Source organism: Siphateles boraxobius, unplaced genomic scaffold (assembly GCF_051911475.1).
Source record: "Siphateles boraxobius isolate OS27281-9 unplaced genomic scaffold, OSU_SipBor_1 13, whole genome shotgun sequence".
Taxonomy (NCBI): Eukaryota; Metazoa; Chordata; class Actinopteri; order Cypriniformes; family Leuciscidae; genus Siphateles; species Siphateles boraxobius.
This window is the reverse complement of record NW_027508733.1, coordinates 27,655,319-27,669,103: the sequence shown is the minus strand read 5'-3', so window position 1 is coordinate 27,669,103 and position 13,785 is coordinate 27,655,319. Positions and strand designations below refer to the sequence as shown.

Below are 13,785 nucleotides of genomic sequence, written 5' to 3'. Positions count from 1 at the left end.
GTTTTCGGATAATTTTAGCGTTCCCACGGCCATGGAAAGCCTGGAAATGTGAGGGACTTTTTTTAAATAGTTGATTTTCAGCGCTGGAAACGTCATCGACACGAGTAGGATCTCAGTGAGTGCAAATCTTTTTACTTCAGTCAGATCTAAAATATCGAATCAGGTGGATATTCCTTTATTGTTAGGATAACATTTGGTTTGAAATTCACCTCAGCGTATATAACACGATCTACTTAATCATCATAAACTACTGCATAATTGAGTTATATAACAATATTTAAAAATGATGTGTATTTATTCTAGTGTTTGCACGTTTTTGATCGAGTTGATGATTATGCATCACCAGTACACAGGCACTTAGTTGATTCTCTCATCACTAAAACAGACAAATGGTTTAATTGATTTAAACCAGTCAGGCACGTATAAAAAGTGTTTTAAGTGGTTTCGAACGTTCCTGGCGGCTGCTGCTAAGCAACGTCACGAGAAAGAGGGCGTGGCTCAAGTACAGCAGAATATGAGGGAAGTCGTTTAGAACGCGAGCGAGCGCGCGCACTCTCACTCTTCAGTGTCAGTGCAAGTCTCCCTCTCTCTCTCCCTCTCTCTCACTCACTCACACACACACACACACACAGCTAACACGAGCCAGACTCTCTCTCTCTCGCTCTCTCACACACACACACACACAAACACACACACGGTTAACACGATTAAGATCCTGCGCGCGCACAGCTGAGTTGAGCGGTGATGATGAAGCGCGGTCTTCACAAGCTCCACCGAAGAGATGCGAGGAATTAATCATGCAGTTTTTTTCACGCCGAGCGACTTTAAAAAGAGAAGCTACACTCTGAGGAAGATTTCTTAGATATGGCTTAAAAAGTTTGTGTCGTATCAGGCTTTTCTCTCCACTAAGGTAAGGTCCATTCCTGCCTTACTTTTTCCTGTTTTAATAATATGGTATTTCTTAAACAAAGTATGAGAAAACATTTTTTTTTAAATAATTTTTTTTTAAATATTTGTTTTAATTTTTAAAACAATTTTACTCTTTTAATTGCTTATTAAATACATTTCTCCTTATTTTTTTGAATAATACAAATTTCCTCCGCTTTGTAGATGTCAGAGGGACCAGAAATGTCACTTTTGCCTTCAATAATACAGAAAAAAATGAAGTGCCATCAACTGAATACATAATTTCAGTTGTGAGAGGAAGAGATCGTGATTCTCAGCAATGGGGTGTGACAATGCGACCAATGGGACAGAGCAGTCGTACACCCTGCTAGTGGCCCTTCCTCTGAGCGTTCTGGTGGGGCTCCTCATCCTCCTCATCGTCTTCGGCAACGTGCTGGTGATCATCGCCGTGTTCACGAGCCGAGCTCTCCGGGCTCCCCAGAACCTGTTCCTGGTCTCGCTGGCCTCCGCCGACATACTGGTGGCCACTTTGGTGATGCCGTTCTCGCTGGCGAATGAGCTGATGGGCTCCTGGGTCTTTGGACAGGTGTGGTGCGAAATCTACCTGGCATTGGACGTCCTCTTTTGCACGGCCTCCATCACTCACCTGTGCGCCATCAGTCTGGACAGGTACTGGTCGATCACGCAAGCCATCGAGTACAACCTCAAGCGCACGCCGCAACGAATCAAACGCATCGTTTTTATCGTTTGGGTCATCGCCGCCGTGATCTCCTTCCCGCCTCTAATAACCATAGAGAAGAAAGAGGGGAACATCTGTGAGATCAACAAAGAAAAATGGTACATTATTTCCTCTTCCATCGGGTCATTTTTCCTGCCCTGCATCATCATGGTCCTCGTGTACGTCCGAATCTATCAGATCGCCAAGAAGAGGACCAGAGCGCCTCCTGGGGACCGGAGGAAAAAGGAAGCGGGGAAGAAGGATATCGACCCTCATGAGAAGCTCAACGGGGATCCGAACGCCGATCCGGAAGACAAGGGCGAGTTAAACGGCATGGACATGGAGGAATCGTCCTCCTCGGACCACAAGGTCTCCAATCCGTGCTCCCTCAAGAAGAAGAGCTCGAAGGGAAAGACCAAGCTGAGCCAAATCAAACCGGGGGACGTGGACAAACTTGAGGCCTGCCAGGCCGTCAAGACCAGCCGGTGGAAGGGCCGTCAGAACCGGGAAAAGCGCTTCACGTTTGTCCTGGCCGTGGTCATAGGAGTGTTCGTCATCTGCTGGTTCCCGTTCTTCTTCACCTACACGCTGATGGCGTTATGCGACTGCTGCGTTCCCCTGACGCTTTTCAAGTTCTTCTTCTGGTTCGGCTACTGCAACAGCTCCCTCAATCCCATTATATACACCATCTTCAATAATGACTTCCGAAGATCCTTCAAGAAGATCCTCTGCCGGAGAGATAACAGGAGAATGGTGTAAATTGGCCTGCATTTCCATCAAATGTAAGCAAACACGTTGTGTGTCATTATACAACAAGGCCGAAGTGGCGGAAAAAAGACTCATGCTTTGTACAAATGCATGGTTATGCAAATACAGCACAATATGTGGTGGATTCGGCCATTTCAGAAGAGTATTGTGTCGTTCTTGATGTGAGGTGAAGTTTCGTAACTGTGATATTTTACCATCTGCCAACGTGGAGGGATATTTATGCATCAAACCACGCTGAATGTGAAAAACAATTTAAAAAAAAGTGCCAAAGGAGTCAGAACTGCAAAACTACGCCACAACGTGCATGTCGATGTCTTCTCGCAGGGCCTGTTTATTTCCCTGACATGTTGTATAATTAATAGTGAAGGTGTTGATATTGTTCGGTGGACAGATTGCCTTTTTCTTTTGTTTTTCATCCCTGCCAGTAACGGTTCATTTCAAAATCTTGCTGTGGACTATTAAGCAAAAAGATGTTGAGCTCGTCTGACTGGAACCTGACAGACTGGTGTCAAAACAAATTTATTTTGCTTTGATGTAAATTACATATGTCACCCTTGATATAACGGATGGATCTTTAGTGCCACAACACAAATGAATTACAGCGTTTGTTACAAACTGTGTGTCAAACAGGCTGTTGGTTTAGCTGGCCGAATTTGTAGAGACACACAACAAAACAAAGTTGAATATTCAGCAAGATATCGAATAACTGACAACAGAGTTTCTCCAGGTCAAGGTGAGGTCAGACCTCTCGTGTGTTTTCTGTTTTCTTGGGATGCATGGAGAGACAAGAGAGATCCGTATGGAGTGAGATGGAGTGAATGTCCAGTCCAATTTCTTTGTGAACGAATACAATGGTTCAAAATAAAGGTCTTGGAATGACATCGACAAACTACCCCTCACGGTGCATTATTGCCATATCTGAAAAACCTAATCGTGATGTATGACTCACTTCTATATATTTTGGCTGTTTTCCGGTTGTCCTGGTTGTGCTCTCAGCGTGTTTTACCATTGAGATCTAAAAAAAATTAAAAATTGTATTTGCACACAGACTCTGACAAAGAGAGAAAACACTTAAAAAAATAAAAAGTACAGAACATTTTTTTTGTCTGTTATCATTCTAGAAAGGCAAATTATGTCTTATGAAAAGCAAAATATGCTGAAAAAGCTTCACTTCTGAGATCTAATACAAGTTTGACTCAAACAAACTGACAGTTGAAAGCATCTTCACAGAAGCAAAATCATTTACAGTTATGATTTTGGATCAATATTAAAATGCTGTTTCAAAAGTATAGCCACTGAAAAACAGAAACAGTGCAGAAACCGTTTTCAGTCATGAAAACTAAAACAATTTATGATCAATAAGTTATGACAACGTGTTTATACATTGGTTTAGTTTAACTCATCAAAATAAGTCAGTTTATTGTAATTTAAGTTGAAATGACATCCAAGTTGATTGTACTTAAAAATGTAAGGCAGCTTTTCCCCCCAGATATTGCTAGTAAATTTCCATAATTACGAGGAATCAAGTAAAACAGAATTAAATGACATTTTTAAGTAGAAAATGGGGTTACACTTTATTTTAAGGTATCATTGTTACAGTGTAATTATATATTTAAGTACAGTGTGATATTAATTAACTACATGTACTTACTATAGGGTTAGGGCATAGGATTAGGATTTGGTTTAGGGTTAGTTGCATGTAATAATGCATAAGTAACTGTTATTACTATAATAAGTACATGTAACAAATGTAATAAGGACACTGTAAGATAAAGTGTTACCAAAAATAGTATTTTCTTGTAAAATAAACTTGTACAAGTTTTATTTACAGCTTAGAAACAGATGGTAGCCATCAACTGCTCTGCAGATTACTCTGGCCAAGACCCGCCCAATTAAAAAACAACCACGGTTTGATTGACATGGAAATTGACCAATCACGGTTTTTTGTTATTAATTCATTTGCGCGTGTTCGAGAAAATAGAATCCGTTCTTATTCTGAGCCTTCGAAGTTTTCTGAAAATGGCACGCAATTGCACAAACCCCTCGACTTCCACAGGCAATGAACAAAAAGGAAAAGTTATCTGTCAGCGATTATCTCGTCATATCAATTATTCTCCCCGTTTTCTCAGTTCAATTTGACTTCAACGTATAATTTGACCGGCGTTCACCCCAGAAACGTCCCTGTTTGCTCTGCATGTAGGAATAGCATTTTCAGTGTAAGACACTGCCTGCGGTTAAAGTTCCCCAATGGCAGCAATATACATTTATAGCCTATGCCGGAGCGGGAGAGAATGTACCGAGACCTTCATAATTATGATGGATCATGATAATTTCATCTCATCTATAATCATCGTTAAACCGTCAGATACAGCGGGGTCATAATTACGAAGTTTAAAATAAGTTTTTTTTATAACACGGAGCTGTAGTGGTTTCAGTATCCTTTTACGAACTGACATAAAAGCATTAAATGCCAACTTTAAAGATATGGCAGCGCATTACCAGCACTGCAGTTGACGCACATGAGGGGAGGGATCGAGGGAAAGACTGCGTGGAAAATAATACTGGCCGTCCTGAAGTGTGAGTGGGAGATCGGAGAGATGCATGGACACATGGTGAGGGACATTCAGTGGGAGTGCAGCAGGGGATTGTTTTGTACTTTGAAGTGACGATGTTCACTTCAAAGTGTGAATGAGAAGAGCAGAGAGAGTGTATTGGTCAAATTCGTGAGGGGAAATGACTGTGAGAACAACCGCTGGCAGGTTTTCCAGCTGTTTGATAAAAGACATCCTTCGAATTGGTTTACGTCTTTGAAATAATTGGCGCTTATAGGCTACTTTTGTGTTCTGAAAAATTCTGATAACAGTCTGAACGTTGTATGCTAATTTCCTGGGTGTTTATTTGAAAAGAAAAGATCATTATTAGAACAATTACTATTAGGCCCTATCAGCATTAAACTTCAATTATAATTATAATTAAATTAAAATTAACATAATAATGATAACAAAATATACAATATTTAATTATTATTTTAGCCACATTACATCAATTATATTACAAAAATAATATTTATCATCATTATTGTTATTCTCTAAAATTATTTTTATTAAAACCCCCCTGGTGAAAATCCACCTTTCTCCACTGACGTTCTGAGTTGTTCAAAGCCTTTCTAAGGATACTGAGAACATTATTAATTCAAACTATTTTAAAGCATGAAGAAATTTTTGTCACAGGATAAAAACGTTTAAACGTTTCCTCAATGTCCATGCCGTTTAAAAACGTAATTTTGGTGATCAAAGATTAGTTTTAAGGGATACATTTATTGGGGGACTTTAATGAAATTCATGCTGACTAAATAAAAATGAGGAGAATAATAATAATGATAAATGTTACTTGTTATTCTTACACGGCTCTCTGAAACACATGATTCTGATTGGTCAATCGCGCCATTCAGTGGTGTTATCCCCTAATAACAACCAGTAAAAAATGATAACACAGGCTCATTCAGGTAACTGAAGTGGCGTTGTATGCTTGCTAGGAACGTTTTTTCTTTGTGGAAGTTTTGTGTTTGGTGAGCTAATTTTAAAACTTAAATCAATATTTTGTGCACAGTTATTACATCATCCGGGTATCACAGATTCGCTCTCTTGTTGCTGCCATTTCACGACGATTGTTTTGTACACTGTAATGGATTATAAGATAACAAACATGTAAAAGAGTTTAATCTCAAATCAATATCTCTTATCCTCATAATTATTAATGTGGTGAAATGCCTTGTAATAAGCGTCATGACTATATCGTATCCCTTAAATTTCCGTTTAGTTTGAACTTGTCGCTTGCTAGACACTGAATTTTTTGCGGAAGCTTTCCATTTAAAGAGCTAACAAAATATTTCAACTCAAGTCAATATTTCATGTCTAATTATTTATGTGGCAAGTAGCCGTGTAATAATCCCGCAATAATGTACATCCAGCCGGTTGTTAACGCAGAATAAACCCCTTCAGAGTGATACAAGACCTGATACAGGGCTACACTATCCCTTACTTATATTAAATATGAATGATCATTATTATTATTCATTATCTTACAGGTCTGTTTGTGGTATTATTAACTTATTTTACATTTTAAATTTTGGCTTCTTTTGACTTCTCATATTATGGGTTTGAAATGGGCCAAAAGTACATAATTAAATGATTGTTCTGGTTTTAAAATAAGCATTTGTGACATTGTATTGATTACCATTGTTTGTGAAAATAAACAAAAATCTCATCTACAATAATGAACTTACAATGGACATAATAAGAGCAAGTTGGAGCCTTGGGCCTCTCAGGACCATAATCCAAGCTTAAACAGGAGGCAGTCTAGATAAAATAACTGAGAAAATGAGCGTCACATCATGGGTTATGAGATCTGGCATATGTTGCACTGCATGATAAACTTTATTTGTACCGAACGCTGCCTCATCGACACAGTCGACTGCACTGAATGACTGAACCAAGAAGCAAAATGCTCCAGATGCTGTCTAGTTTTGAAACTTTTAGACATGGCTTTCGGCTATCTATCTGTGTGAGTGGAGGTGCAGTGGATTCGTGTTTGTGGCGCTTTTAATCAGCGCCAGACAGTTGCGAAGCCTCAAAGGTCAAGCTTAAAGAGAGCCTGAGCACTTTCTGCAGAGACCCCACTGTGTGTTCTTCATGCAACGCTGTTGATCAATAGCTGCTTCTCTATTTTTTACAGCAGGCAAACAAAAAAGTAGACATCTTATTAAAGAGTGCGATGGGAAGTGGGAGGGAGCGGAATAGAGGAATTTGTTTGCCCCATCCAGCGTGTTTCCTAGACCCTACTTTCCCCTCATGATCCACCCTGTGGGAAATCAATTTGTTTGACAAATGAGCAATACAATTAAGGCCACTGATATACAGCTGTTTACCAGGAGTCATCGCGTATGTGTTTTAAACACAGCCATGCGGAGGGCATTTCAGGAAAAACAAATGGCAGAAATGCAGCGGTACGAGAATTACAGAATGCGGTTTATAAATTAGCCTGCGGGGACACAAACTACATGAGATGAATGCTGATGGGCTCCGTTATTTTTTCAATCCAGTGTGCAGTTTAAAGAGTGATCCCGAGGAAAGAAAATCCAAAATCAATCTAAAATGTCTCCAATGGAGAGTCTTTCAGTTTCTCAAAAATTTTTTAGACACCGGTAATCTTAACTGTGTCGTTTAGTAGTCTAGTGATGTCAACAATGTCTTAAATCATGCATAAATTTGGCAAAACATCAGTAATCAGAAGTCAAAGGAGGGAATACACCAACAACGATTTGCTCAAAGTTTACTTGCTCTTAGTTTTGTTTTAGCTCACTATTCACATTATGAAAATAAGCCGACAGTGCAATTTTAAGATACACGATTGTATGTACGGAAAGAGACATTTACATCACAGCCACAGGGCTGTGTATTGTCATCAAATCTTTTTATTTTGTATACAAATGAGTGTCGAAGTTATGAGGAAAATTGTCATGTTGTGAAATATGCAGATGATAGTTTTTTCATCCTTCTTGTCCAACACAAAGGGGATGATAATCATGCACTTTGTACGTTTTTTCACATGGTACGATGAGGCAGAGCTGAGGTTGAATACAATGAAAACAAATTAAATGGTGATTGATGTAAGAAAAAAATGCTCCAACGATACAACCAGTGTGTATTCAGGATAAAGAGTTTGACAGAGTAGAAGAGTAGTAAAAGTATTTAAGAACCATTTTTTTATACAAACCTAAAGTTTCAGCAAAATACAGAGGATATTCTTAAGAATTCACATCAGAGAATGTTTGTTCTGAGGAAATTGAACTCCTTTAGTGTTAAAAAACCTATACTATATACATTTTATAATACCTTTATTGAGAGTGTTATGAGTTTCTTGTACAAATGATCATGACTTCCCATGAGACCAGGTTGGATATTCTATGTGCAATACCTGTGTTATATATTTTGTATATGTGTAACGGACATAGGACAGTAAGAGCTGTGCATGTAAACCTCACTCACCCGGCCTTTAAGAGGCAAGCCAGCGAAAATGCTGGTCCTACTCGACCCGCTCCGAGCGGGATTTGAACCGGGGTCGCTGCGGCGTGGGAGGCAGGTGCGTTAACAAGGACGCTAAAGACTGCAGCTGCTTGCGTCTGTCGCTAGTGCTCCTCTCAAGGCCAGGGGAGTGTGGTTTACACACACAGCTCTTACTGGCCTACGTACGTTCCTTGTTAGCTCGCTCGCCTCCCACGCCGGAAACAACGGTTTGAATCCCGCTCAGAGCAGGTAGAGTAGGAAAGGTTACATTTGGTGCCGTGACCCGCTTGGGAGTGAGATTAAGGAGGGTGAGTGTAACTATGCGTGTAATCCTCACTCCCCCGGCCTCAAGAGGAGCGCTAGTGACTGACGATAGAGGCTGTTTGCGCACCCGCCTCCCATGCTGTAGATCCCAGTTTGAAATCCCACTCCTAGCGTGTCAAGTAGGACCGGTTACATGCGTACTTTTGTATCATTTTTTATTTCCATTTAATTTGTTCATTAACGTGTTGATACTTGCCAGCTGTTGAAATGGGTACTGCAGTCCAAATTCAACATTTTGGAGAGGGTTTCTCCCGCCCCTCCTCCTCAGACTTGACGCTCTTGCTAGATGCCAGATTGAGGACACGCAACAGGAATTGATAATGGAAACCGAAAAAAGTCTTGCTGGGCTTTAAGCTGTCTCTAGCTCTCAAACTCATCTCCAATATTCAATATGCTTCTGATCATAGAGCTTTTTAGATGGATGCTGAGCCTTTTTTAGGTTGGGTAGAAGCTGCAATATCTAACCCAGTTAATTCACTGGCTTCCATAGCAGCAATACGCTGTTTTCTGCCAAATGGCAACCAGGGGGTTCGAGATATTATTGAGTAAATAGGCTATTTAGATAGGGTAAACAATTGGCAGATATTCCGACATGTATTTAAACTCTCTGCAAAAATATGGTAATTGTATGCTTTAGTACAGTAAAAAAAAATACATACAGGACTTTTAAGTCTCCTCAGCTATGAAAGCGCAACATCTCTGAGCAATAAAACCTTCCTCTGGGGATGTTATACTTTCATTCAACAAGGTGATTGAAAAAAATACTAGTTGTCACTTTGAACAGAGGAAAGCTTGCGAGATGAGATGCAAAAGCAGCATTTGACCTTGGTGTTCTACTAAATCAGCATGATAAAGTTATAGTCCCTAGAGAATGTCAATGATTTCTGTCACATGAACTGAAAATGGCCAAAAGGTCAGATAGCTTCATGCAATTATGAAGATGTTTGGGTCGGTGAAGACGAGGAGGGCCACAAATGTCATGAGACACTTAAACAGTATGTAGTTCCTGTGGTGAACAAATCAGCATGGAGTGAACGCAGGCTCCTCCGGTAGTCTGTTCACACAGGGTCCGCTGGGAATCAGTAGCCAGTGTTTAGGACGGTTTCCTCTTTGCATCTGTTGCCCTTTTCCCTTGTGGCTGTTTTGATAAGTGGAAATTTGATGCTGAAATTTGAAGACCTGCCAGACAGAGCATTCATGTTTGTGTTAGAACGTACGTGCATGTGTTCGAGTACATACTTGTCAATATTAAAACAGAACAAATTGGAAATTGAGGCAAACATTGACTCACTGAGGGAACGCAAGCAGTGGAAAAATACTCTTTTAGTTTTAATGAGACAAACTAAAGCTGCTGAATAAAATTAATCTGAAGTTTCTTCCTGTGATTTGGATGTTTTCCAATATAAGAAAAATGTCTGGAGATGCAAAGAGATCTGTATACCTAGAGAAAAACTATCTGTTAGCATCCCATTCATTTAAATGCCAGAGACATATCTCGTTCTGCCACATTCACAACTTGGAACAATATATATTTTTTGGGTGAACTATCCCTTTATGAGCAGCTGAGATTTGAGAGCGTCAAAAAGTTTGGCAGTTCTTTATTCAAATATCAGATGAAAACGACTTCTGTCTTGAAAGTTTTAAATATATGCAGGTTCTGGTGGAGTTAATGCTGCATTTAGTGCATAAATCATATTGTTTACACATTGCACGCTTTGCAGTTGTTACGTATTTTGAAGGAGTTATTATGCTTTTCGGCTTTTTCAACTTTAGTTAGTGCGTAATGTTGCTCTTTGAGCATAAAAAAGATCAGCAAGGTTACAAAGCTCAAAGTACACACCAAAGTAAGACATTTTATTTAACAGAATTCACTTTTCAAGAACTACAACGAACAAATTGTTTGGACTACAATACGTTTTTTCTGGGCTTTGTGAAGTCATCATGTCACTCATTATACAATCCCTGCCCACGAAATACACAAAAAAATGGCCAAGGCCTGGTTGAACTGCATTAGAGAAAACAGTGTTGTTTCTGTCAAAGAGATGTTGTTTTGTCCACCCCCTTTCCAAAACTCATTTGTTTGACCTTCATAAGGCTGATGAACTTTGAGTGGTTTACATTTACACTGAACAAAATTATAAACGCAACACAGCATTTTTTATGAGCTGAACTCAAAGATCTAAGACTTTTTCTATGTACACAAAAGGCCTATTTCTCTCAAATATTGTTCACAAATCTGTCTAAATCTGTGTTAGTGAGCAATTCTCCTTTGCTGAGATAATCCATCCACCTCACAGGTGTGGCATATCAAGATGCGGATTAGACAGCATGATTATTGCACAGGTGTGCCTTAGGCTGGCCACAATAAAAGGTCACCCTAAACCCATCGCAGCCTTGCCTACCCCAGAATTAATAGCGGGCCGGAGGCAAAATAGCCAGATTACACTTTTAAATGTAAGTACTGGATTTAAGTTTAATCGAGTAATCGAATGCATCTAATGATAAAAGTTAAAGAAAAATATATAATAAAAGTTAAAATGTTGACTTATTACCAGCATGTGATTTTATATAGACTGGTTTATACTCTTTAGACTTTATTATGTAGCCTACATAAATTGACCAGGGTGAACATTTTCAGATTTTGGTTATAATTATATGCAGTTATAATTTTAAAAAGTCCAGTACAAATGTTACTGCCACTTGTCACAACGGCTGTCACCAGTTGCTAGGTGACAAAAACCAGACCATCCCAACTCCCGGGACACAGCTACCAACAATTTGTTAATGTGACAATACATTTTGTTAGTGTCATTTTCCAAATAACCATTGGTGGAATGTAACAAAACACATTTACTCTGTATTTAAGTATAAATTTGAAGTACTTTAGATTGTTATTCAACAGAGGCAAATATTGTAATTATTCTGAATAAGTGCAATATTTATTCTGAAAAACTTTTTACACATGGATATTACATTTTGATATTAGATATTGTTTAAAAACAATATGAATAGTATATAATATAAAAATATGTCTTCTAGTTCAGGGATAGGCAACGTTCTGCTGAGTTTAGCTCATAGGACAGTTTTGCATGTTAAAATAATTTATGGTTTGAATTTTGAGCATGTGAGATAATTTCATTTATTCTTCCCTCTTTCTCAGAACAGTGATTGGCAGCCCACGCCTGAGTCAGCCCTGCAAACCTGTTGGTAGACAGTGGAAATATGCACTGATCCCAGATGATGTCCCGCCGGCAGAGGCTTCACCAGGGTCTCTATTGTTGTGCCCCTCCCGGCCAGCAGCACCACCAGAATCTCCTTACTCGGCTCAATAAAAGTCTACTGAAAAATGTTTTCTTCATATCAGTTTTATGTATACTGTAAATTTTTACTCATCTTGTAAATACTTGTAAAAGGTACTGCAAGTAAAAATGTAACCTATTGAACAATTCATTTTGTTTCATTTACATATTAATTTACATGACAAAAATAAATGTAGCCTACAGAATAATTTATTTATTACATGTACAAGTTATAACTTGCATTACAAAAATAAAAAATGCCAAGAATTTTTTTTTTTGTTTCATTTACAAATATAACTTTTAAAAGTAATGTATATGATTGTTTCATTTACAAATTTTAATTCACATAGGCAACCAAAAGCTTATTTCTCTACCAATCTGTCCATTCTCCTGTGATCTCCTCTGTCTATGAAACTTTATGTCCTCTCGTTTTCTCTTAGCTGCTGCTGTTCTTCGTTCTATCCTTTGTGGCCCGGGGGAAGTAGGACGGTAGGCAGGGTTGCCAGGTCTGTGCAACAAAAGAAGCCCAAAAAGCCCATCGGCTTTTCTCCATCGGGTGGGCGAATTCTACACAGAATTTGTGAATATGAGGGATGTTTTGGGGATGTTGGAGCGCAAAAATCATACTTACGGGGTTAAAAAAAAGTTTACCCGCAGAAACAACTTAAAAGTAGCCCAATTCCGCGGGAAAACCTTGGACTTGGCAACACTAACGGTAGGCCGAGGAGGATGCAGCCCCTGAATTGGGACACAGCTAATGAGTGCTGATGAGTCCAGGCAGAGAATTATCGGAGATGTAGTTTGTGAGGGAATGACAATAGTCTGTTGTGGAGTGCCCTCTGGTGGTTCTCAAGGGCACTCCAGCTGGTGATCGTAACAGTTATTCTTAAATCTGAATTGGGCTTAAATTAGTTTACTATTGACTCCACTCCATCATTAATATTTACATCTGAATAGAGCTGACAGTTATGGTAAGGTGCATAACATTGCCCGAATACGCGCTAAGCGCTGCCAATCACAACACACTTGGCCAGCCGATCACCAGTACATTTCGTATTACGGAAGGAGAGTTAAATTTTGTTTTTTGAACAACCAAGCATGAATGCATATTCTAGTACACCCCAAAAACAAAATCAAGACTTTGTAAAAGGGCATAATATGACCCTTTTAAATATTGCGGTTTGGATGCTTTCATTATACTGGCTGAGTGGCTGGGTTTACAAAAGTTTATAAAATTGACAGCAAATCTTTACTTAAAGGGGTGGTTGATTATGATTTCAATTTTCTAACTTTAGATAGTGCGTAATCTTGGTGTTTGAGCATAAACAATATCTGCAAAGTTCAAAGCAAAGGAAGATATTTGCTTTTAAAGAAATCGTTTTAAGGACTACAACAAAAGACTGGTAGGGACTACACGACATTCCTCGCGGGTTAGTGACATCACTTACCCTAAAATTTACATAAACTTCGCCCCGGGGAACACGCAGTCCATGTTGAGAAGAGGAAGAGTTATTGTAGTCGAGCAGATTTATGAGTCTGCTCAAGCTGTCACATCTGTCTTTCCAAATGCAATACAATACGTAACACAAATGCAATAGCATGTCACTCTGTAGGCATCTTACAACAGTTCCCACACGAGCGATTTTATAGATTATCATGACAGAATATGCTAATTAAAGATAGTTAACTCCACATCAGCAACATA

General features: G+C 39.1%; 1 protein-coding gene across 1 annotated transcript; it reads left to right on the top strand.

The window, feature by feature from the left end:
• The first annotated feature begins 541 nt into the window (after positions 1-541).
• On the top strand, positions 542-3,488 carry adra2a (adrenoceptor alpha 2A). Its single transcript, XM_077226881.1, has 2 exons — positions 542-910; positions 1,111-3,488. The coding sequence occupies exon 2, from the start codon at positions 1,226-1,228 to the stop codon at positions 2,381-2,383; it is 1,158 nt and encodes a 385-aa protein (XP_077082996.1). The 5' UTR covers positions 542-910; positions 1,111-1,225; the 3' UTR covers positions 2,384-3,488.
• The last annotated feature ends 10,297 nt before the right edge of the window (positions 3,489-13,785 follow it).